General features: G+C 64.6%; 2 protein-coding genes across 7 annotated transcripts; one reads left to right on the top strand and one right to left on the bottom strand.

Moving 5' to 3' along the window:
• The first annotated feature begins 151 nt into the window (after positions 1–151).
• Positions 152–3060, top strand: TOR2A (torsin family 2 member A). Of its 4 annotated transcripts, none has more exons than XM_070057155.1 (5): positions 152–369; positions 816–1081; positions 1507–1682; positions 2184–2315; positions 2498–3060. In XM_070057155.1, the coding sequence occupies exons 1-5, from the start codon at positions 219–221 to the stop codon at positions 3015–3017; spliced, it is 1245 nt and encodes a 414-aa protein (XP_069913256.1). In that variant the 5' UTR covers positions 152–218; the 3' UTR covers positions 3018–3060. The 4 variants fall into 4 exon arrangements, with proteins under 4 accessions (XP_069913256.1, XP_051691774.1, XP_051691735.1 ...); XM_051835814.2 differs by having other exon boundaries at positions 154–369; positions 1510–1682; positions 2184–2311; XM_051835775.2 differs by having other exon boundaries at positions 162–369; positions 2184–2311.
• Positions 2997–21966, bottom strand: TTC16 (tetratricopeptide repeat domain 16). Of its 3 annotated transcripts, none has more exons than XM_051835250.2 (14): positions 21878–21966; positions 21081–21265; positions 20729–20819; positions 20434–20577; positions 18749–18849; positions 18536–18665; positions 15805–16019; positions 15050–15294; positions 14762–14903; positions 9030–9195; positions 6227–6369; positions 5928–6105; positions 4764–4851; positions 2997–4042 (listed from the first exon to the last, which is right to left on the bottom strand). In XM_051835250.2, exons 1-14 carry the CDS (start codon positions 21893–21895, stop codon positions 3132–3134), a joined length of 2757 nt encoding a protein of 918 aa, XP_051691210.2. In that variant the 5' UTR covers positions 21896–21966; the 3' UTR covers positions 2997–3131. The 3 variants fall into 3 exon arrangements, with proteins under 3 accessions (XP_051691210.2, XP_051691170.2, XP_051691270.2); XM_051835210.2 differs by lacking the exon at positions 21878–21966 and adding an exon at positions 21658–21871; XM_051835310.2 differs by lacking the exons at positions 20434–20577; positions 21878–21966 and adding an exon at positions 21658–21871.
• Positions 21967–21978: the final 12 nt, after the last annotated feature.

Here is a 21978-nt window from a genome sequence, read left to right as displayed (position 1 = left end):
TGGCTACGGAAACGCGGATTGGGCGGCTCGCGGGCGCCTCCTAGAGGCCGCTTTCCGGTCCTGCTGCGGAACGACGGGGCGGGCCTTTTGAGGAGGGCGGGAGGGAAGCCGGGAGTTGTAGGCTGCGGGGCGTGGCTTCCTCGGAGCGGTGCACGCCGGGAGTTGTAGTTCGAGGGCGGGGCCAGGGTGGCTCCAGGTGGAGCGCGGGCCTCGCCCGGATGGCGGCTGTGACGCGCGGCCGCCGGCCCTGGGGCTCGCTCCTCGGGCTGCTCGGGCTGGTCTCGGCCGCGGCCGCCTCCTGGGACCTGACTTCGCTGCGCTGCAACTTCGGCGACTTTTGTGAATGCGACTTCCGGCCCGACTTCCCGGGTGAGGAGCCGCGGGAGCCGGGCCGGAGGGCGGGGGAGCGTCGGGAGCCCCGGGCTTGCTCCGGGCTTGCTCCGGGCCGGAACAGCTGTGGACCCAGAGGGCCGAACGGCGGGGAGGGACCCGCGGACTCGAGGGTGGCCGAGGCCGGAAGCCTAAGGGGTCCGGACCTGAGGCAGGGAGCCGAGGCGAGGGCCGGGGTGCCCTTTGGGGTCCAGGAGGGCCGCCGGGGTGGCGGGAGCCGTTGGACAGCAGGGGACGGCAGGGGGCGGGAGGCAGCCCCTCATCTAGGACCCTGGAGAACCGCCTGGCGGCTCCCGCAGCGACTCCCAGGGCTCTGTCCACAGCTGGGACAGACGTCTGAGCCCGGTTCCGGCCGGGACGTCCTGCTTGGGCCGCTGCCTTGTGGGGGCGTGTCCTGAGCGCCGCCTCCGCTTCCGTGGCCCTAGGTCTGGAGTGTGACCTGGCCCAGCACCTGGCAGGCCAGCACCTGGCCAGGGCGCTGGTGGTGAAGACGCTGAAGGCGTTCGTGCGGGACCCGGCGCCGAGCAAGCCGCTGGTGCTCTCGCTGCACGGCTGGACGGGCACCGGCAAGTCCTACCTCAGCTCCCTGCTGGCCCGCTACCTCTTCAAGGGGGGCCTCCGCAGCCCCCGGGTGCACCACTTCTCCCCCATCATCCACTTCCCCCACCCCAGCCTCATGGATCGCTACAAGGTACCCGTCGCCTGCGCCGCCCGGAGCCTGGGACAGAGCTGGCCGAGGTCTCTGATTCGCGGGGGGCGGCAGGGTGGCCGCGAGGGGTCGTGTGGGTGCCCGCGTTGCTGCCGGAGCGCGTGGACCACCGCCGTGGCAAACACGGGCTCTTGCTGCTGCTGCTGGCTCCGCCGCTCTGCACCGCTGACGGTGCGGCTGGGAGCGCTCCCGGGGCAGGGAGGAGCAAGGGCCCCAGGAGGAGCCCTGGACAGGGAGGCGGAGGCCGGCATGGCTGTGTGGCCGCGGGCAGCTGTCTGCCTCTCTCTGGCCCCGTGGCACCGTCTGGAAGGCTCTAGTCCCTGGCAGGGGCAGGCCCGGCTGGGGGGGGACGTCGGGGGCGGAGGGGTACCTGCAGCCGCCCTCCAGCTCCCGTCTCTGCCCCCCAGAAGGACCTTAAGAGCTGGGTCCAGGGCAACCTCACTGCCTGTGGCCGCTCTCTCTTCCTCTTCGACGAGATGGACAAGCTGCCCCCGGGCCTGATGGAGGTCCTGCGCCCTTTCCTGGGCCCCTCCTGGGTCGTGTACGGGACCAACTACCGCAAAGCCATCTTCATCTTCATCAGGTGGGCGTGGCCTTGCTGCGGGCGCCGTGGGGGAGGCACCTGGAGGCCCTGCCAGCCCTGCCCGAGCCCCTCCCGCTCTTGGCCGGTGACAGTCACTCTGGGTGGTTGACCGTGACCTCTCAGGGTGCACCTGGGCCGTTCTGTAGGTCCTGACCCCTTGCGGGTTCCCCCGTGGGGCAGCCAGGGGGACATAGGACAAGCACTCCCGTCCTCTGGTCCCTGCTAAGTCTCCTGGCTGTGTCTTCCCTGAGCTCGCTCCTCCTCCTCTGGACGTTGGCACCGGCATCAGGGCCCCATCGGGCTGCGGGAGGGAGAGTCAGGAACACGAGCTGCCCTGTGACGGGCATTGAGGTGGAGGACAGGGGCCGGGGCTGCAGAGCTGGCCCCGGAGAGGGGTCGGGGCTCCCGCCGGCAGGTGGCTGCGCTCCCGTGCGCCTGGGCCGGGTCTGGCCCCTCACTGCTCCCTGCTCAAGTCACGGCCTGGGTGCCCCACGGTTTCAGCAACACCGGCGGCGAGCAGATCAACCAGGTGGCCCTGGAGGCGTGGCGCAGCCGCCGGGAGCGCGAGGAGATTGGCCTGCAGGAGCTGGAGCCCGTCATCGCCCGCGCCGTGCTGGACAACCCGCACCGTGAGTCGGGCTCGGGCCTGGGCCCGGTGGGCAGGGCTCCCTAGGGTGGCTGGGGTCGCACGCTCCCCCCGCTGCCCTGGGCGCTCCCAGCTCAGGGCAGACTGCTGGAGGGCCGGGGGCCCGGGGGCCTGCACCTGCCATGCCCTGCGCTGGGAACACGGCTCCTCTCCTCTGGCCTCCCTGCAGATGGCTTCTGGCGCTCGGGCATCGTGGAGGAGCGCCTCCTGGACGCGCTGGTGCCCTTCCTCCCGCTGCAGCGGCACCACGTCCGGCACTGCGTGCTCAACGAGCTGGCCCAGCTGGGCCTGGAGCCCAGGGACGAGGTCGTGCAGGCGGTGCTGGACGCCACCCCCTTCTTCCCCGAGGACGAGCAGCTGTTTTCCTCCAACGGCTGCAAGACCGTGGCCTCCCGGCTCGCCTTCTTCCTGTGACCCTGCCTGGCCGGGCCTCCGGGACAGGGGGAGCCGGAACCCGAAGTGAAGGAGCAGAGGAGCGCTGGCCGGGCGGGGCCCGGGGCCCAGAGGGCGCTGGTCACCACAGCCTCGCCGCGCCCGCCGGAGCCTCCTCGTCTGAACTGGAACTCAGGGACCCGCGGGGCGGCTGCGTGCCGCCTGGGCCTGTTCTCGCGCACCCAGGCCAGGGCCCCACGGTGCCCGGAGTGGAGGGACTCGAGCTGCCACCGGGGCCTGGTTCGGGAAGTGTTTAATTTTCTAAGAGAACAAGTGTAATAAACTCAGCCGTGGACCAGAGCGGTGCCCGCGCGGGTTTCTCGTTGCCCTGGGAGGAGGCCCCAGCGCTGGGGGAGCGGGGCCTCCCCGCCTCAGTGAGCCTCGGGGGCGTCACTGGGCCTTTCGGGGAGCAGCGTGACGCCGGGTTCCTGACCGGCCTCGCGTGGGCTGGCGCCCTCGGTGGTCTTGGTGTTGCTGAGGTTGGGGATCAGGTCCCCGATGACCTTGGCCTTGCTAGAACTCGAGCTTGTGCTTGGACTCCAGCTCGCGGCCGCCTCCGTCCTGCTGGGCTGCTGGCCCTGGCCCTGAGTGACCGGGGTCTCGCCGGAGCTCCAGCCGGGGTCTTGGAGAGCCTCCGCCTTGCAGGAACTGCGCATGAGCCCCCGGCCCTGGCCCTCGGCGGGGATGGGTCTCCAGCTCCGGCCGTGGGCAGCCTTGGCCCTTCTGAATCTCCGCCTCGGATGCTGGGTGCTCTCGCCCTGGGCCTGGGCGGCCTCCGTCTTGCTGGCGCTCTCGCCCTGGGCCTGGTCCTGGCCCTGACCCTGGGTGGCCTCCGTCCTGCTGGCGCTCCCGCCCTGGCCCTGGCGCTGGGTGGCCTCGGTCTTCCTGGTGCTCCCGCCCTGGCGCTGGGTGGCCTTGACTTTCCTGGAACTCCCACCGGGGCCCTGGGTGGTCTTGGCTTTGCTGGTGCTCCGGCCCTGGCCCTGGGTGGTCTTGGCTTTGCTGGTGCTCCTGCCCTGGCCCTGGGTGGTCTTAGCTTTGCTGGTGCTCCTGCCCTGGCCCTGGGTGGCCGCGGCGGTGCCGGAGCTCCGGCCCTGGCCGGCCTGGGTTCCTCCGGGGCCGGGGCCGGGGCTGGGGCTCTGGGCCTTCTGGTCCTGGCCCGACTCCGAGGACTGGGTCTTCGGCACTGATGACTCCGCGGAGGCCGCGGCGGTGCTGGAGCTGCTCTGGTACTCCCGGCCGAGTGTGGGCGTCTCCGTCTCCGAGGTGGACGCGGTGCTGACTGGGAAGGGTGTGCCAAGGGCAGCCCTCAGGCCCGCCCCTCCCCGGGCAGCTCCAGGAGGAGGGGGCTTCCTGTCTCTGGCCTCCCAGGCACCTAGGGCCGTGGGGGAGGGGGCCCGGCCCAGGGCCCTGCGCTCCCTGCCCCCCCTTGGTGAACCCCCTCTTTCAGGTCCTTAAGCTCCCCGCTCCACCCCTCAGAATGGGGCTCGCTGCACTTGTGCCCGCTGCTGTGTCCCCCGCCGGGCCTCTGCCTGTCCCCCGGCTGACCGTTCACCTGAGCTGGCTTCAAACTCAGCCCCGGGTGAGGCCAGGCGAGGCCTGGGCCGTGCCCATCACCAGTACAGGTGCAGGCTCGGCCCTGGGCCCCAGTGCCTGTGTCGGGCTGCCGGCACGGCCATCTCCCGGCCAGGTGCCGTCACACCCGTGCGCGGGGCTCTGCCAGAAGCAGCCCTCCATGGGGGTCAGAGCCCCTGGACGTTGGCAGAGATAGGCCGAGGGGAAGAAGAGAGGCCGGCTTGTAAGGGGGGTGGCAGCCTGGAGGGCGCACTGAGGCCCCTGCAGTGAGCGGGCAAACCCCGCCAGGGCCTCCGCCCCGCCCCCGGGAGGCTGCGGCTGCCACTCCAACTCTGTGGCCACTGGAGCCACATTCACAGCCAGGCCGGCGACTCCCTGACCCCTAACCTTGGGGTCACTCAGGCCCAGCCAGAGCCCTGGGGACTCACAGCCCAGGACGGAGCTGGAGGAGGTCTGGCCCACGTAGCTTTCTGACATGGACGGCACCTTGTGGGTGGCGGGCTCGGCTCTCTCCTCCTGTGGCGGCAGACAGGCGGGGCTGTCACAGACCGTGGGAGGCCCTGGGCACAGAGCGCCGCACAGGCACCGGGCCAGGGTCGGGGAGGCACGGGAGAGGCTCAGACGGGGCAAGGGGAGACGGCCCAGTGCTGTGAGGAAGGGGCTGTTCACCGGGCTGCCTGGGAGCCGCAGTGCGTGGGGAGCGGCCAGGGAGGACGGCAGGCTGGTCCTTGTCACCCTCCAGCACGGCTGCAGGCAGAGCCCTGGGCGCGGCTCACAGACAAGCCGCCTGCCCAGGGCCACGCAGGCAGGGAGAGATGCGTTCCCACTGCTGCCACCAGCCGGCCTGAGGGCCTGCGCCCCAGGTAGGACCCCATGACATAGGGGGCCACACAGCTAGCGGTCTTATACCTGTGTGTGTATTCCACCATGAAATGGGGGACAAGGCGCCGGCCTTTCCCATTCCTGGCAAGGGCGCCCTCGCCTGCGTGATGTTCCCTCTGCCGGCATCAAGCCCCGGGCTGCTAAACCGTGGGACGAGCAGGGGGTGGAGGGTCCCACAGCAGTGATCAGGGGCGCGGCGGCGAACCGCGCCAGCCACCGTGGAGCCACAGGAGCCAGAGGCCGGGGCAGGGGCGTCGTTCACAGAACACCAGTGCACGGACTTCAGCGTTTTTTGCACCAAAACCCTCTTACCTTTGGGTCCCATTTCCCATGAACTCTTTAAGGAACGCTACTAGGAGTGCGGCCATTTCTTTGAAGAAAAGGCCAAACTCACACGTGGAGTTGGGGCTTGTGGGGCGGGGGTCCGGACGGGCCTGGGGGCCTCCAGGGAGGAGGGGAGCGCTCCCGGGTCGGGGTGTTTGCTCACTGGGGCCGGGGCCGCAGGTCGGATTTACGTTATAGCCAACATGGTGTTTGTAGAAAAAGATTTCGGAATTAAGGAAAGTCTGAGCCAAGGGGTGAGTGCGGGCAGCTGGCCGTGGGAGGCCTGCGTGGGAGGACCCGGTCTCCAGGCTCTGTCCCCCAGGAGCACCCCTTGGTGGTAACTGCCCGCTCGGCAGAGCCAGGCCCAGACCCCGAGGGCCACTCACTGTCGCCTTCTCCTCCTCGGGGCCCTTGGCCTCTTCCACTGTGCGTGGGGGCTCCACCTTCAGGTCCTCGGGGACGGCCTTCGGCTCTTCGGCGGTTGCCGCCAGAGACCGCTCCCGCATCCAGGAGAGGCTCAAGGCCTGGGCCTTCTGCCGCTCCAGTTCCCGCACCCTGAGCAGCCTGCCGCACACGGCCCCGGGTGCCGGTCAGCCCCGCAGACCTCCCTGCCGCCCTCCGGGAGCGGACGGTGGCCTGGGGACGGCAGCCCCTGCCCGGGGGCTCGCTCTCCCCGGCGGCTCACCCCACGATGCCCTGCAGGCTGCTGGGCTGCTGGCTGCTCTCCACCAGACGCTCCAGCTGCATTTTGGCCAGGTGGCCTATCTGGCTGCCAAGGACGTCCTCCATCGACATGCCCGGGAAGAGGTTGGTCATCATCGGGACCAGCTGTGGGGACAGCACCCGAGCCCATGTCAGCCAGAGCGGGGTGGGGGGTTGGCTGCACGTGGTCCTTCCCAGGGCTGAGGAAGAAACGGCTTGGAAACTGTTTCCATTTTTATTAAAAAAAAAAAAATGTATTTGAGATGGAGAGAGAGAGAGCAAGAGAGAGATTCCCTCCACTGGTTCACTCCCTACACGACCACAACGGCCAGGACTGGGCCAAGACTGAAGCTGGGGCCCAGGAGCCAGAGTAGGAACTGAAGCCAGGGGCCCGAATATAGGAAGCTGTGGTGGAATGAGAAGGCCATGCCAAGATGGCCGCTGGCAAGTAGCATCAGTTACTCAAGAATGGCTTTGAAACCCACCTGGCAACGGAGCCTGCCTGGCAACAGGCTGTGATTGGTTAGGGCATAGACCGCCCCTTGACTGGATTGGCTGCCTCGGCTATATAAGCTGCTGCACCAACTGAAATAAATGAGTCTGCAGGCTGCTCCCCTCTGGCCTGCTTTCACCCGACTCCCGTGGTCTGTGTGGTGACTCCGTGCCTCTTGCCCCCACCATGCTCCTCCTCTCAGAGAGCAATCCACAGCAACATCTGGTGCCCAAGGTGACTGGGAGAGAGACAGCATGTCGGACTTGGCGAGGACCCCCCCACCTTGATTTCGGCAAGAAGGCCCCTCGGTGTTTTGTGTGCTGTTCAGTTCTGTGAGGGTGAGCACAGAACCCCCTCCTATGCCCCGTCCTTGTCCTTGTCCTCGTACTAAGGGCCCCAGGTTAGGCACACACCACCCAGAAGAGTACGCCGCTTCTTGGCTCCTCCTTTTACTTTCGGTTTGCCCGGCGAATTCACATCAGGGACTGATCATCCTGGAATTTGGAACCAAGTCATCTTCCCTCATTGAGAGAGGTGATGCTCCGGAGACACCGTGTGGGAATATGGCCTTGACCTAACGAATCAAGGATGTCTCCCACTAAGCACAGGATATACGTATGATCTGACACATCACTGTCTGTTTGTCTAACATAGGGAAGCCCTGCAGAATGCCATCAGCCGCTGAGGTGCTAGGAATTTGTTACGGCAGCAGTGCTGTGCGTGTCTCCTTTGGCTAGAGTTGGCGTGGCACACTGCTCTTAAGTGCTCAGACATGGGAAAGATACCCCCTCTCGGAATCCCATGCAGATAATCAGAGTGATCAGAGCCTGACACTCCAGGTCCCTGTCTCACAGACAACAGTTGATGACTTAGGGAGAGAGAGCTGGACAGTGAAAATGACAATGTAGCAAACAAGGTAGCAAACAATGTAGCAATGCCTAGTCAGCCACCCCCCACATACCCGTGGGATGAACTTAGAGGACCTCCAGACGATAACTCATGTGAGGTCATCCCATCCGCACCCAGGGAGGATCCCCACATTTGTGGCAGTCCCCAGGCACCCCAGGCTCTCAGGGCAGCTGCTAGCTCCCATGCCATCCGCATGTTTGTCGTTACTCTCAAAGTGGACGCAAAATTCAGGCCCTGGATTCCAGCACCCATGGAAAGGCTTCTGCTAACCAAGGGTCGAGGGTAGGCTTGTGTCTTTCCAGAGAATGCGGGACAGCCCATTTGGGTACCAGCCAGAAACACCAAACCTGCAACTGACAGCCAACCAGAACCAGCTGAACCAGACTGAGAGTCCGCCTTGTTAGCAGATGCACCTGCCCTATCATCCTACCCTGAGAATCTGCCCACAGCCACATCCATTATTGTTTTATACTCCACCAGCTCTGGTCAGCCACTCGAACGGCCCACAGCCTGTGTGCACTCACGCCAGTCCTGATTACCACTGTTCCTCATTCCTACCCCCATCTGAGCAAGCACTCCTGTGGTCTCCCGATTTGAGCGCTGGTTAGTCAACGACGGGTAAGATCCCCTGGGGGACAACTAAGGCACAGCTGTGTACGAAGACCACATGGAAACGGGGTCAACAATGGTATGGCCAAGATTCATGCCTCCCATTGCTCAAAAATAAACGAAAAGGGGGAAATGTGGTGGAATCAGAAGGCCATGCCAAGATGGCCGCTGGCAAGCGAGCGGCAGTTACTCAGGAATGGCTTCAGAACCCACCTGGCAACAGAGCCTACCTAGCAACAGGCTGTGATTGGTTAGGCCATAGACCGCCCCTTGACTGGATTGGCTGTCTTGGCTATATAAGCTGCTACACCAACTGAAATAAACAAGTCTGCAGGCTGCTTGCCTCAGGCCTGCTTTCACCCGACTCCCGTGGTCTGTGTGGTGACTCCGCGCCTCTTGCCCCCACCATGCTCCTCCTCTCAGGAACGAATCCACAGCAACAGGATTCAGGCCAAACACCAGCCACAAATGGTGGTTTTTAGAGGGCTGGACCCTTTGGCCCAGGACAGGGAGGAGACCATGAGACAGGGACTAATCCCCACTGAGTCCAGCCGTGGGCATGCAACCAGGCCAAAGAGAGCCTGAGCCACCCTCCACGGACCTGGGGCCAGGGCACGGCCTCTCGGAGCCTCGCTGTCCTGCTCTGCCACCTGGGGGCCGTGTCCCCTCCTCTGGGGTGGGGACGAGGGCAGCCAGAGCCCGTTCCCTCCAGGGGCAGGGGGTCAGGCAGCCGGGCGCTGCCTCTGGACCCTCCCTCCGGCCAGCAGGGCCCCACCTTTGGCAGCTTGGGGTTGAGGAGCAAGGCGGTGGCGAGGTCCTGGCGGGCCCCGAAGACGTCCTGCAGGAGCTGCCGGCTCTTGGCCCGGTACAGGTAGTACTGGGCCTGCTGCGGGTTGTGCTGGATGGCGGCTGAGAAGTGGTCCTCTGCCTTCTGGAACTGCCTGCAGGACACAGGGGGCCCCAGGCCGCCATGAGGGGCCCACGTGGGCGCCACGGAGGACCTAGGGAGAACCAGGCAGCTCCCCCCTCCAGCTGCACCCTTGACGAAGCAAGTGAGGAGTTTTGTGATCTTGGGGAAGGGGAGGCTTCCTGGGAAGGCCATAAACCCAGGAGCTGTGTGCTATGGTGCAGTGTGGTAAGCCACCACCCACGATGCCCACATCCCACACGGGTGCCACCACCCATGATGCCCGCATCCCACATGGGCGCCGGTTCACTCTTGGCTGCTCCACTTCCAGTCCAGCTCTCTGCTGTGGCCTGGGAAACAGTGGAAGATGGCCCGAGTCCTTGGGCCCCTGCACCCGCGTGGGAGACCCACAGGAAGCTCCTGGCTCCTGGCTTCAGCCTGGCCCAGCCCTGGCCGTTGTAGCCATTTGGGGAGTGAACAAGTGGATGGAAGAGCTCTGTCTCTCTCTGCCCCTGTCTGTCACTTTGCCTTCCAAATAAATAAACATTTAAAGAAAAAACAAAGTGAAAATTCACTATCAAATTCCATGTTTTTGAGTAGTAAAAGCACCGCAATGAAAAGCAACATACAAGGGTATTTTAAGAGATTTTTGGAAAGTTGAATTAAAAGATGAGTTTATATTGGTGCAAAAATTTTTTTTTAAAGATTTATTTATTTGTTTGAAAGGCAGAGTCACAGAGAGGGAGATCTTCCAGCCACTGGTTCACTCCCCAAATGGCTGCATCGGCCAGGGCTGGGCCAGGTAGAAGCCAGGAGCTAGGAGCTTCCTCCAGGTCTCACGGGTGGGGGCAGGAACCCGAGTACTTGGGCCACCCTCCGATGCCTTCCCAAGCATGTTAGCAGGGAGCTGGATCGGAAGTGGAGCAGCCAGGACACAAGCCGGCGCCTGCCGAACCTGCTCTGCCAGAGTGCCTGCCCACGTGCAGGACATTTTTTGAAATGCATATTATCTAATAAGTTAATAATAAAGGAAGTGTTAATGAGCAACAGACAAATGGGCAGAAGAGCTGAGTAGGCCTCGGGCCTGGTACACACACACGGTGCCGGGCCGCACCAGAAACTCCCGCACAGGAAGTAATGGTGAGGGAGCGACTTTTGGCCCGTGAGATTTGCAAAGCTAAAGAATCGCGTTAGTGCCCTGTGCTGGGGGACTTGGCGTTAGTGCCCCGTGCTGGGAGACTTGGAGTTAGTGCCCTGTGCTGGGGGACTTGGCGTTAGTGCCCTGTGCTGGGGGACTTGGCGTTAGTGCCCTGTGCTGGGAGACTTGGCGTTAGTGCCCTGTGCTGGGGGACTTGGCGTTAGTGCTGTGCTGGGAGACTTGGCGTTAGTGCTGTGCTGGGAGACTTGGCGTTAGTGCCCTGTGCTGGGAGACTTGGCGTTAGTGCCCCGTGCTGGGAGACTTGGCGTTAGTGCCCTGTGCTGGGAGACTTGGCGTTAGTGCTGTGCTGGGAGACTTGGCGTTAGTGCTGTGCTGGGAGACTTGGCGTTAGTGCCCTGTGCTGGGGGGACTTGGCGTTAGTGCTGTGCTGGGGGACTTGGCGTTAGTGCTGTGCTGGGAGACTTGGCGTTAGTGCTGTGCTGGGAGACTTGGCGTTAGTGCTGTGCTGGGGGACTTGGTGTTAGTGCCCTGTGCTGGGGGACTTGGTGTTAGTGCCCTGTGCTGGGAGACTTGGCGTTAGTGCCCTGTGCTGGGGGACTTGGCGTTAGTGCTGTGCTGGGAGACTTGGCGTTAGTGCTGTGCTGGGAGACTTGGCGTTAGTGCCCTGTGCTGGGAGACTTGGCGTTAGTGCCCTGTGCTGGGAGACTTGGCGTTAGTGCCCCGTGCTGGGAGACTTGGCGTTAGTGCCCTGTGCTGGGAGACTTGGCGTTAGTGCTGTGCTGGGAGACTTGGCGTTAGTGCTGTGCTGGGAGACTTGGCGTTAGTGCCCTGTGCTGGGGGGACTTGGCGTTAGTGCTGTGCTGGGGGACTTGGCGTTAGTGCTGTGCTGGGAGACTTGGCGTTAGTGCTGTGCTGGGAGACTTGGCGTTAGTGCCCTGTGCTGGGAGACTTGGCGTTAGTGCCCCGTGCTGGGAGACTTGGCGTTAGTGCCCTGTGCTGGGAGACTTGGCGTTAGTGCTGTGCTGGGAGACTTGGCGTTAGTGCTGTGCTGGGAGACTTGGCGTTAGTGCCCCGTGCTGGGAGACTTGGCGTTAGTGCCCCGTGCTGGGAGACTTGGCGTTAGTGCTGTGCTGGGAGACTTGGCGTTAGTGCTGTGCTGGGAGACTTGGCGTTAGTGCCCCGTGCTGGGAGACTTGGCGTTAGTGCCCTGTGCTGGGAGACTTGGCGTTAGTGCTGTGCTGGGAGACTTGGCGTTAATGCTGTGCTGGGAGACTTGGCGTTAGTGCCCCGTGCTGGGAGACTTGGCGTTAGTGCCCCGTGCTGGGAGACTTGGCGTTAGTGCCCCGTGCTGGGAGACTTGGCGTTAGTGCTGTGCTGGGAGACTTGGCGTTAGTGCTGTGCTGGGAGACTTGGCGTTAGTGCTGTGCTGGGAGACTTGGCGTTAGTGCCCTGTGCTGGGAGACTTGGCGTTAGTGCCCCGTGCTGGGAGACTTGGCGTTAGTGCTGTGCTGGGAGACTTGGCGTTAGTGCCCTGTGCTGGGGGACTTGGCGTTAGTGCCCTGTGCTGGGAGACTTGGCGTTAGTGCTGTGCTGGGAGACTTGGCGTTAGTGCTGTGCTGGGAGACTTGGCGTTAGTGCCCTGTGCTGGGGGACTTGGCGTTAGTGCCCCGTGCTGGGAGACTTGGCGTTAGTGCCCTGTGCTGGGAGACTTGGCGTTAGTGCTGTGCTGGGAGACTTGGCGTTAGTGCTGTGCTGGGAGACTTGGCGTTAGTGCCCCGTGCTGGGAGACTTGGTGTTAGTGCCCTGTGCTGGGAGACTTGGCGTTAGTGCCCTGTGCTGGGGGACTTGGCGTTAGTGCCCTGTGCTGGGAGACTTGGCGTTAGTGCCCTGTGCTGGGAGACTTGGCGTTAGTGCCCTGTGCTGGGAGACTTGGCGTTAGTGCTGTGCTGGGAGACTTGGCGTTAGTGCCCCGTGCTGGGAGACTTGGCGTTAGTGCCCCGTGCTGGGAGACTTGGCGTTAGTGCCCCGTGCTGGGAGACTTGGCGTTAGTGCCCTGTGCTGGGGGACTTGGCGTTAGTGCCCTGTGCTGGGGGACTTGGCGTTAGTGCCCTGTGCTGGGAGACTTGGCGTTAGTGCCCTGTGCTGGGAGACTTGGCGTTAGTGCCCTGTGCTGGGAGACTTGGCGTTAGTGCCCTGTGCTGGGAGACTTGGCGTTAGTGCTGTGCTGGGAGACTTGGCGTTAGTGCTGTGCTGGGAGACTTGGCGTTAGTGCCCTGTGCTGGGAGACTTGGCGTTAGTGCCCCGTGCTGGGAGACTTGGCGTTAGTGCTGTGCTGGGAGACTTGGCGTTAGTGCTGTGCTGGGAGACTTGGCGTTAGTGCCCCGTGCTGGGAGACTTGGCGTTAGTGCCCTGTGCTGGGAGACTTGGCGTTAGTGCTGTGCTGGGAGACTTGGCGTTAGTGCCCTGTGCTGGGGGACTTGGCGTTAGTGCTGTGCTGGGAGACTTGGTGTTAGTGCCCTGTGCTGGGAGACTTGGCGTTAGTGCTGTGCTGGGAGACTTGGCGTTAGTGCTGTGCTGGGGGGACTTGGCGTTAGTGCCCTGTGCTGGGGGACTTGGTGTTAGTGCCCTGTGCTGGGGGACTTGGCGTTAGTGCCCTGTGCTGGGGGACTTGGTGTTAGTGCCCTGTGCTGGGAGACTTGGCGTTAGTGCTGTGCTGGGAGACTTGGCGTTAGTGCTGTGCTGGGAGACTTGGTGTTAGTGCCCTGTGCTGGGGGGACTTGGCGTTAGTGCCCTGTGCTGGGGGGACTTGGTGTTAGTGCTCTGTGCTGGGAGACTTGGCGTTAGTGCCCTGTGCTGGGAGACTTGGTGTTAGTGCCCTGTGCTGGGGGGACTTGGCGTTAGTGCCCTGTGCTGGGGGGACTTGGCGTTAGTGCCCTGTGCTGGGGGACTTGGCGTTAGTGCCCTGTGCTGGGAGACTTGGCATTAGTGCCCTGTGCTGGGGGACTTGGCGTTAGTGCCCTGTGCTGGGAGACTTGGCGTTAGTGCCCTGTGCTGGGAGACTTGGCATTAGTGCTGTGCTGGGAGACTTGGCGTTAGTGCCCTGTGCTGGGGGGACTTGGCGTTAGTGCTGTGCTGGGAGACTTGGCGTTAGTGCTGTGCTGGGAGACTTGGCGTTAGTGCCCTGTGCTGGGAGACTTGTTGTTAGTGCCCTGTGCTGGGAGACTTGGCGTTAGTGCCCTGTGCTGGGGGGACTTGGCGTTAGTGCCCTGTGCTGGGGGGACTTGGCGTTAGTGCCCTGTGCTGGGGGACTTGGCGTTAGTGCCGTGTGCTGGGAGACTTGGTGTTAGTGCCCTGTGCTGGGAGACTTGGCGTTAGTGCTGTGCTGGGAGACTTGGTGTTAGTGCCCTGTGCTGGGAGACTTGGTGTTAGTGCCCTGTGCTGGGAGACTTGGCGTTAGTGCCCTGTGCTGGGAGACTTGGTGTTAGTGCCCTGTGCTGGGGGAACTTGGTGTTAGTGCTGTGCTGGGGGGACTTGGCGTTAGTGCCCTGTGCTGGGGGGACTTGGTGTTAGTGCTGTGCTGGGGAGACTTGGTGTTAGTGCCCTGTGCTGGGAGACTTGGCGTTAGTGCTGTGCTGGGAGACTTGGCGTTAGTGCCCTGTGCTGGGGAGACTGGGGGGATCTGGTTTATGTCAGGCCACTGTCTTGGGAGAGCGACGTGGCAGTATCTGTAAAATGCCAAATGCCCACACTCTCAAGCTGAATGATTTAGCTTCCGGTGAGCCAACCTACAACCTGACCATTGTGAACGCACGCGGTCTGCCCTGGGTGCCGCCTGCAATAAACCCTGAAAGCGGCCCAACGCAGAGGACCGTCCAGGGAACTCACAGGAGCCCCGGAAGCCAGGCCGTCGTCCCGGGTGCATACCACGTGGCGCGGCGTGATGGCGCTTTCGTAAAATCATCATAAGCTGTGTTTATCTGCACAGCAAAAAGTCTGGAGGGATCTCTGGCAAACTCAGCGGGGCCGGGGAGCTGGGAGGAGGAGCCCCGCCCTGAGGTATACATCGCGGAACTCCTAGCTTACTAAAAGTAGCACGGTTACCGTAACTATGCCGGGGTGGGGGCGGGGAGGGGAGTGCAGGCGCCGCCGTGAAGACTTGGGAAATAAAACTGGTGTTTAGGAGCCGCAGCTGGGAAAGCAGCCTGGAGACCCCCCGCCCGCCCCGGCCCCGGGGGGGTCCCGCCGGCCCCGCCCCGCGCACCTGCGCCGCTGCAGACCCCGCCCCCGCCCCGGGGGGTCCCGCCGGCCCCGCCCCACGCACCTGCGCCGCTGCAGACCCCGCCCCCCGCCCCGGGGGTCCCGCCGGCCCCGCCCCACGCACCTGCGCCGCTGCAGACCCCGCCCCCCGCCCCGGGGGTCCCGCCGGCCCCGCCCCGCGCACCTGCGCCGCTGCTCGCAGAAGCCCAGCTTCTCCTGCAGCAGCCCCATGCGCATGTTGGCGCCCTCGTCCTCGGGGCTCAGCGCCAGCGCCTGCTGGTAGTCGGCCTCAGCAAAGGTCAGGTTGCCCAGCTGGAAGAAGCAGTCTGGGGACCAGGGGAGGGGGCGGAGTGTGGCCCCCGCCCCGACTTCCACGCCCGCGAGAGTCCCAGCCCGGCCCGCTGCAGCCCGGCTCCCTGTCCTGAGCGCCTCCCGGGCCGCGCGCCCGCCCGCAGCCTGGCGCGCCGCTCACCGCCGCGGTTGATGTAGAGCCCCTTCTCCTGCTGCTCATCCTTGAGGGCCTTGTTGAGCAGTAGCACGCCCTCCTGGTAGGCGCCCTGCATGTAGCAGTGCACCGCGAAGTCGTTGTAGGTCAGCAGCAGCTGGCGCTGCGCCGGCCGCACGACGTCCTGCAGGCTGCTGGGCACCATGTCCAGCGCCTTCAGGAAGTCCTCCACGGCCGCATCGAACTGCCCGAGCCGGCGGTACATGGTGCCCCTGCGGGCGAGGAAGGGGCAGGAGGCCCAAGCACTGCGGCGGCCGGGACGGGGGAAGCCCCACCTCCCGCACTGGGCTGTCCCGGGGGTCTGGCCCTGGCAAGCTGGCATTTCTCAAAAGCGGCTTCTCTCTTCCCCTTTGGAGGCCAGGCCTGAGCCACCCCAGGGTAAGGCCTTCTTCTCACACAGGACACGTTTAACTCCCGGGCCAGAACACCAGGCTCAAGGTTAAGTGACTTCGAGGCAAGTGGCAAGTCCCTGGGGAACCACCTTCCAGCCCGACTCCCGCCCCCTGCGCGGGGGGCCGACCCTCCAGCTCCCAGTGCTCGAAAGGCCTGGGGTTCCAGGAGCCCCAGGTTAGCCGCGAGGCTGGGCTGCTCTTCCAGGACCGGGGACAGAGACCACCTCTGCCATGCCCTGGCCCCAACAGACGCTGGCTGGGCAAACGGAGGCCTGGGGAGGGTCAGGGACTCCCCGCAAGACCACGAGCTGCCCCGGGGCAGGACAGTACCGGAAGAGGAAGAAGCTGGGGTCCAGGGGGTTGTTCTCGATGGCGCAGCTGATGCACAGCAGTGCGTGCTGCAGCTTGCCCTGCACGGCCAGGATCCCGGCGTCCTGGCGGGCCTGCTGGGCCTGCTGCACCATCGTCTTGAGCAGCAGCTTGGCCTGCACGTGCTTCGGGTTCAACAGCAAGGCGCTGTGCAGGTCCCGGTAGCACAGGCTGGGCTGAGGGGGGCAGGGGCAGCTTCAGCGGCGCAGGCCGGCCGGCTGAGCCCCACTGTGCCCAACAGAGGGGACGGAGAGGCGCCGGCCTCCGAGTGGGCAGGCAGGCGTCAGGCCACGCCCCTTCTCTGTCCACTGGTTCTGCCCCCTGTAGGAGGCAGGAGGCCCTGTAGGAAATGCCCACCCTGTGTCTCACGTTGCTTATTTACTTACTTTTTTTTTTTTTTTGACAGGCAGAGTGGACAGTGAGAGAGAGACAGAGAGAAAGGTCTTCCTTTTGCCGTTGGTTTACTCTCCAATGGCCGCTGTGGCCGGCGTGCTGCAGCTGGCGCACCGCGCCTATCCGAAGGCAGGAGCCAGGTGCTTCTCCTGGTCTCCCATGGGGTGCAGGGCCCAAGCACTTGGGCCATCCTCCACTGCACTTCCCGGGCCACAGCAGAGAGCTGGCCTGGAAGAAGGGCAACCGGGACAGAATCCAGAGTCCCGACCGGGACTAGAACCCGGTGTGCTGGCACCGCAGGAAGAGGATTAGCCTAGTGAGCCGCGGCGCCGGCCTTTACTTACTATTTTTAAAAATGTATTTATTCATTTGAAAGGCAGAGTGACAGGGAGAGATATTGTACTTGCTACTTCACTCCCCTAAATGATCACAATAAGCCAGGAGCCAGGAACTCCATCCAGATCTCCCCTGTGGGTGGCAGGGGCCCAAGGACTTGGGCCATCTCCTGCAGGGGCTGGATCGGGAGCAGAGCCGACGGGACTCCAGCCAGCGTTTGATGTGGGAGGCCGGCGTCACCAGCGGCAGCTAAACCCGCTGCCCCCAGGTCCATTCTTGCTGACCTTGGCCAGCCCAGCCTCACTGCTTCCTGCCTCCTTGTAGGACTTGTGCGGCGCTCTCCGTGGGGAAGGAGTGACCTCCTGACTGCAGCCGTCCCGTCCCCGTCCGTCCTGTCCTCCCCCTGCACTCCCCCTTCCACGCCCTGACCCGTCAGCCCGAAAACAACCCTGAGCGAGATGGATTCAGGTCTGAGTGCGAGCAGAGTGCATCCCCAGCAAATGCAGTGGGCGCAGGGCAGCGGGCACAGGGTGGCAGAGCAGCAGTTGCGGGGCGCAGGGCAGCGTGCGCAGGGTGGCAGAGCAGCGGTTGCGGGGTGCAGGGCAGCGGGTGCAGGGGCGCAGGGCAGCGGTTGCAGGGCGCAGGGCAGCGGGCGCAGGGGTGCAGGGCAGCGGGCGCAGGGGCGCAGGGCAGCGGTTGCAGGGCGCAGGGCAGCGGGCGCAGGGGTGCAGGGCAGCGGGCGCAGGGCCGCAGGGCAGCGGGCACAGGGTGGCAGAGCAGCGGTTGCAGGGCGCAGGGCAGCGGGCGCAGGGGCGCAGGGTGGCAGAGCAGCGGTTGCGGGGCGCAGGGCAGCGGGCGCAGGGGTGCAGGGCAGCGGGCGCAGCCGGTGCTGGCAGACCTGGGAGGTTCTGGAAAGGCAGCAGCTGGGGGCGGGGCTCTGGAGGAGCTACCTGGTCTCAAGGACACTGCCCGTGTGACCGTGGACAAGGTCATCCTGGGCTGACTCTTCATTGGATCAACCTCGGAGGGTTTCTGGAGCAGAACTATACACACCTCGGGGAAGGGCGGGCACTGCCTAGTGGACAAGTCACCGGTAAGGCACCCGTGTCCCGCCGTAGCAGCCCTCCTGGGCATGGCCCCCAGCTCCGGCTCCTGACTCCAGCTTCCTGCTGGTGGCCCAAGTGACTGGGTCCCTGCCACCCACGAGTGCCCTAGATTGAGTTCAGGCGCCCGGCTTTGGCCCTGGCCCAGGTTTAGCCAGAATGGGCATTTGGGGAGTGAACCAGAGGGCGGGGGAGCAGTCTCCGACATTCTAAACCAAACATGAGAAGTATGTGGAGCAGGCCTGGCTGGGCCGGCCGCGTGGACAATCACTGTCGGTAATTACTGCTCTTGGGCCTTTGAAGGTGTTGCGCCCTGAATCACCGGCAGGACGCTGGGGGTGTGGCCTGGGTGGGGGGGGGACAAGAGACACCATAGAAGGGCAGCGCCCATCCGCCCACAGAATTGCAGGCTCACAGTCCCAACACCCCAGGACACCCCCAGCAGCCGGAGGGAGGTGACCCCACCTCTTCCCTTCCTGTCCCTTCCTGTCCCCATCCCCCAGGCCAAGCCGGGACACCAGCAGCTGTTCCGGATCCTTCCTGGCACCGCCCTGTGGCGCCTCTGCTCAGGGACCTTTCCTGCGAGGGCTCGGGTGACACGGGTCGCTGACCTGGGGGTTTCCAGGGGGTCCAGCAAAGGCCTGGCTGGCCCTGAATGGGGACCGAGTGAGGACAGGACACCGCCCATGCTGGGGAGCTGAGTGGCCAAGGCTGATCAGGGTCTCTGCCCAGGGAAGACAGACCCCTCCCTGGCCCCCACTGCACCCTGGGGCATGACTGCCGGGCTGGCGGAGAGCCTCGCCTCCTCCCGGGGTCCCAGGCTGCGGGCAGAGCCGGCTCCTGCCCCCTGCCCACTCGACCTTCTGGAAGGAGTTGTAGAGCCTGGCCCGGAGGACGTAGACATCGGCGTTGCTGGTGCCTTGCTGCACCTCCTTGGTGGCGAGGTTCAGGCAGTCATGGTGGCGTTTGAGGGCCAGGAGACAGGCCATGCTGGGGGTGGAGGGCACAGGTGCTCTCTGTGTCCCGGGGAGGAGCAGGAGGGGCCGCTGGGAGGCGGGGCGGCCGGGACTCACCATCGGTACCGGAAGCAGGGCTTCTCGGGCTGGAGCTCGGAGGCCTGGGAGAAGATGTTCAGGGCGTCCAGGAAATCACACTGCTCATACAGGCACTGGCCCTGGGGGGCGAGGACAGTGGCCTCAGCTGCTGACCTCGGCTGTGCCCCTGGGGGACCGGGGCAACACAGGGCCGGAGCCTTTGGATCTGGGAGAGACTAACAGAGAGGCAGAGATACAGGAAGGCAGGAAGAAGTGGTGAGAGGCACAGGGTTGGCGGGAGACAGCAACAGAGAGCCTGGGAGGCGGAGCTAAAAGTTCCCGGCTCTGGGTGCAGGGCCCTGCACTTCTCTCACTGGCACGACCAAGCTGCTCCCTCTGGAACGAGGGAACAGAGGCTCAGAGAGGTGAAGCCACTTTCCCAAGGTCACACAGGAAGTGACAGGGCGGGAACCTGGCCCCCAGCAGACGGATTAAGCACACGGTCTGGGCAACTGTGCTATTTAGTACCACAGCCACTAGCCGCACACTGCTATGGGAGCGTCAATCAATCAAGTTAAGGGGAGGCTGGCACAGGGTAAGACGCCCAGGTCCCTTGTCAGAGCGCCCTGGTTTGCTCCCAGGTCCAGGGCCGATCCTGGGAGGCACCGGTGGTGCCCATGCAGAAGACCTGAATTCCCGGCTCCCATCATCAGCCGAGAGGGTGAACCAGCAATGGGAGCTGTCTGTCTGTCCGTCTGTGTCTCTCACATAAAAACAAGGAAATCAATTAAACTAAAAATTCAGCTGCTCAGTCCTACTTGCCAAAGCTCAAGGGCTCAGGGGTTCCACGCAGCGAGTGGGCGCCGCCGCAGGGAGTTCTACTGGGCCGTGCCATTGGACCTTCCCCACCCCGGCAGTAAGCCAGCTCTGCAGGTGGGGACGGACAGGGACACGGAGCCCTCGTGCGGCCAGTGCTGTGGTGCAGTGGACAGCCGCCCCTGCATGCCTGCATCCCTGAGCGCAGCTCCAGCCCCTGCTAACGCACCCGGGAAAGCAGCGGACGGCTCAAGGGCTCGGGCCCCTGCCCTGCGTGGGAGACCCGGATGGAGCGCCCGGCCCCTGGCTCTGGCCTGGCCCAGCCCCTGCTGCTGTGGCCATTTAGAGAGTGACCCGGGGGGTGGATGCAGATCTTTTTTTTTCTCTGTGTCTAATTCTGCCTTTCAAATAAAGCAATAAATCTTTAAAAAAATATAACGGCCGGTGCCGTGGCTCACTAGGCTAATCCTCCACCTTGCAGCGCCGGCACACCGGGTTCTAGTCCTGGTCGGGGTGCCGGATTCTGTCCCGGTTGCCCCTCTTCCAGGCCAGCTCTCTGCTGTGGCCAGGGAGTGCAGTGGAGGATGGCCCAGGTGCTTGGGCCCTGCACGGGCACGGGAGACCAGGAGAAGCACCTGGCTCCTGGCTTTGGATAGGCGCGGTGCGCCGGCCACGGCGGCCATTGGGGGGTGAACCAACGGCAAAGGAAGACCTTTCTCTCTGTCTCTCTCACTGTCCACTCTGCCTGTCAAAAGTAAAAAAAAAATATATATATATATATCTGAAAAGAGGATCCCCGGGGAAGATGGAGTTGGTTCCGGGAACAAGGAACGGCCCCGGGCTGGAGGGGGAGGCGGCCGTGCCAGGAGAGCGGCCGGAGCCGTGCGGGGCCGGGGAGCTCCGGGCACCTGCAGGTACAGCACGAAGGTGAGCCGCTCCAAGTACACGGCGTTCTCCGGCTGCGCGGAGTAGGCCCTTCGAAGGTTCTGGGCAGCCGACGAGAAGTCGCAGAGCTGGATGTAGGCCTCGGCCCGTAAGGCATAGAAGTCCACCTAGGGCGAGGGGCCCCGTTGCCCTTGGGGCTGGGGGAAGGCTCCCCTGGGGCGCGACACCGGGTACCAGCAGCGACTCGTGGTACCGGCACACTGGCCAGCGCGGGGGGAGTGCGGGCAGCCCCTGCCTGCGTCCACGCAGGCCCCTCACCAGCTCGGAGTCCAGGTGGAGGGCGCGGGAGCAGAACAGCACCGCCAGCTCCCAGTCCTCCTGTTGCAGGCACCTCTGGCCTCGGTAGTAGCTGTTGGGGCGGGGGAAACGCGGGCAGAGGTGCGGAGGGGCCGGCCCGGGCAGACGGCTGGGGTTCAGGGAGGGTGGAGGCGGATGGGGGTAGGCAGAGACCCGGGGAGGGCGGGCTGGGGTCCTTGGGAGACTCCTCTGGGCCAGCAGTCCCGGATGTTCTGGGGGGGCCACGGCGGAGTTCCCCGAGGCCGGGAGACAGCCGGGAGCTGGCTATGGGCTGTGTGGGCGGGACCAGGGTGCAGACAAGGCGGGCACTCACTACTCCCTGACTTTGAAGGGCACTGAGACCCCCGCGACCTTCGGTCTCGTCTCCTTGGACACGTGGAACACCTGGCTGGTCCCGAAGACCCGCTGCACATTCCCCTTGGGGGCCGGGATCACCCACGGCTTCTGGACGGTCTGGGAGGCCGCCTGGAAGATGGCCTGGTAGTGCTCCAGTGCGCTCTAGAGCCAGGGGTCAGCAAGTGGGGCGGGCCTCAGAGACACAGCCCCAGGCACTCTGCATAGTGGGGGGACAGTCCCCACTTCCAGCTCCTCCCCCCGGGCGCTCCCCCCTCTCCCTCCAGTCCTGCCTCTCTCCTCCCGAGGTCAAGGTCAGGGGTCAGAGGCCTTGCCAGCTCCTACTTCCAGCTACTGACACCCAAAGCTCCAATGCTGCCAGCTCAGGCCCCGCCCCCGCATCGCTGGCCCTTAGCTGTCCCGTGGGACCCTCACGCCCAGCAGGTCACTCGAGGCAGCCACTGCCTGCCCCAGGCTTTCCCACCCCAGGGAGGCCGCCTTCCAGACCCCCAGCCACGGCGGCCGGAGCCCTCTATCTCATCAGTCCTCAGGCCTGCCTCAAAGTCTCTCAGGTCTCGCGTCTTCCTTCCCCCAGGCCCCTCATCCGGGCCAGCGCGATCTCTGGACACCATCTCAGCCACGCGTCCCAGGCCGCCGTGGTCCTCACAGAGGCCAGAGCCCGCCCTGAATTGCACTACCGACCCCGCTCCGCCCACACTTCACGCCTTTGCCGCGAACGCAGCCCTGGCCCCTCCGCCTCGGCTCCCCAGCCCCCACCTCGCCGGAGTTGGTCATCGCGCCCCTTCCGGAGGGCTGCGGCCCCGCCCCCGGCGTTGCTAGGCACCGTCTCCAGGACGCTCACAGGCCCCGCCCAGCGT

The sequence above is a fragment of the Oryctolagus cuniculus genome, chromosome 1, assembly GCF_964237555.1.
Source record: "Oryctolagus cuniculus chromosome 1, mOryCun1.1, whole genome shotgun sequence".
Taxonomy (NCBI): Eukaryota; Metazoa; Chordata; class Mammalia; order Lagomorpha; family Leporidae; genus Oryctolagus; species Oryctolagus cuniculus.
Note: the sequence above shows the minus strand (reverse complement) of the source record. Positions and strands in the feature narration are given on the sequence as shown.

Excerpts from the sequence above, each read along its gene's own strand:
- TOR2A (XM_070057155.1), top strand. The coding sequence starts at position 219 with ATGGCGGCTGTGACGCGCGGCCGCCGGCCCTGGGGCTCGCTCCTCGGG. Across the intron at positions 370-815 it reads CTTCCGGCCCGACTTCCCGG|GTCTGGAGTGTGACCTGGCC; the intron begins GTGAGGAGCCGC and ends CCGTGGCCCTAG. Across the intron at positions 1,082-1,506 it reads GCCTCATGGATCGCTACAAG|AAGGACCTTAAGAGCTGGGT; the intron begins GTACCCGTCGCC and ends TCTGCCCCCCAG.
- TTC16 (XM_051835210.2), bottom strand. The coding sequence starts at position 21,732 with ATGGTGTCCAGAGATCGCGCTGGCCCGGATGAGGGGCCTGGGGGAAGG. Across the intron at positions 21,266-21,657 it reads GAGACCTGAGAGACTTTGAG|AGCGCACTGGAGCACTACCA; the intron begins GCAGGCCTGAGG and ends CCCTGGCTCTAG. Across the intron at positions 18,666-18,748 it reads CCCTGCTTCCGGTACCGATG|CATGGCCTGTCTCCTGGCCC; the intron begins GTGAGTCCCGGC and ends CTCCACCCCCAG.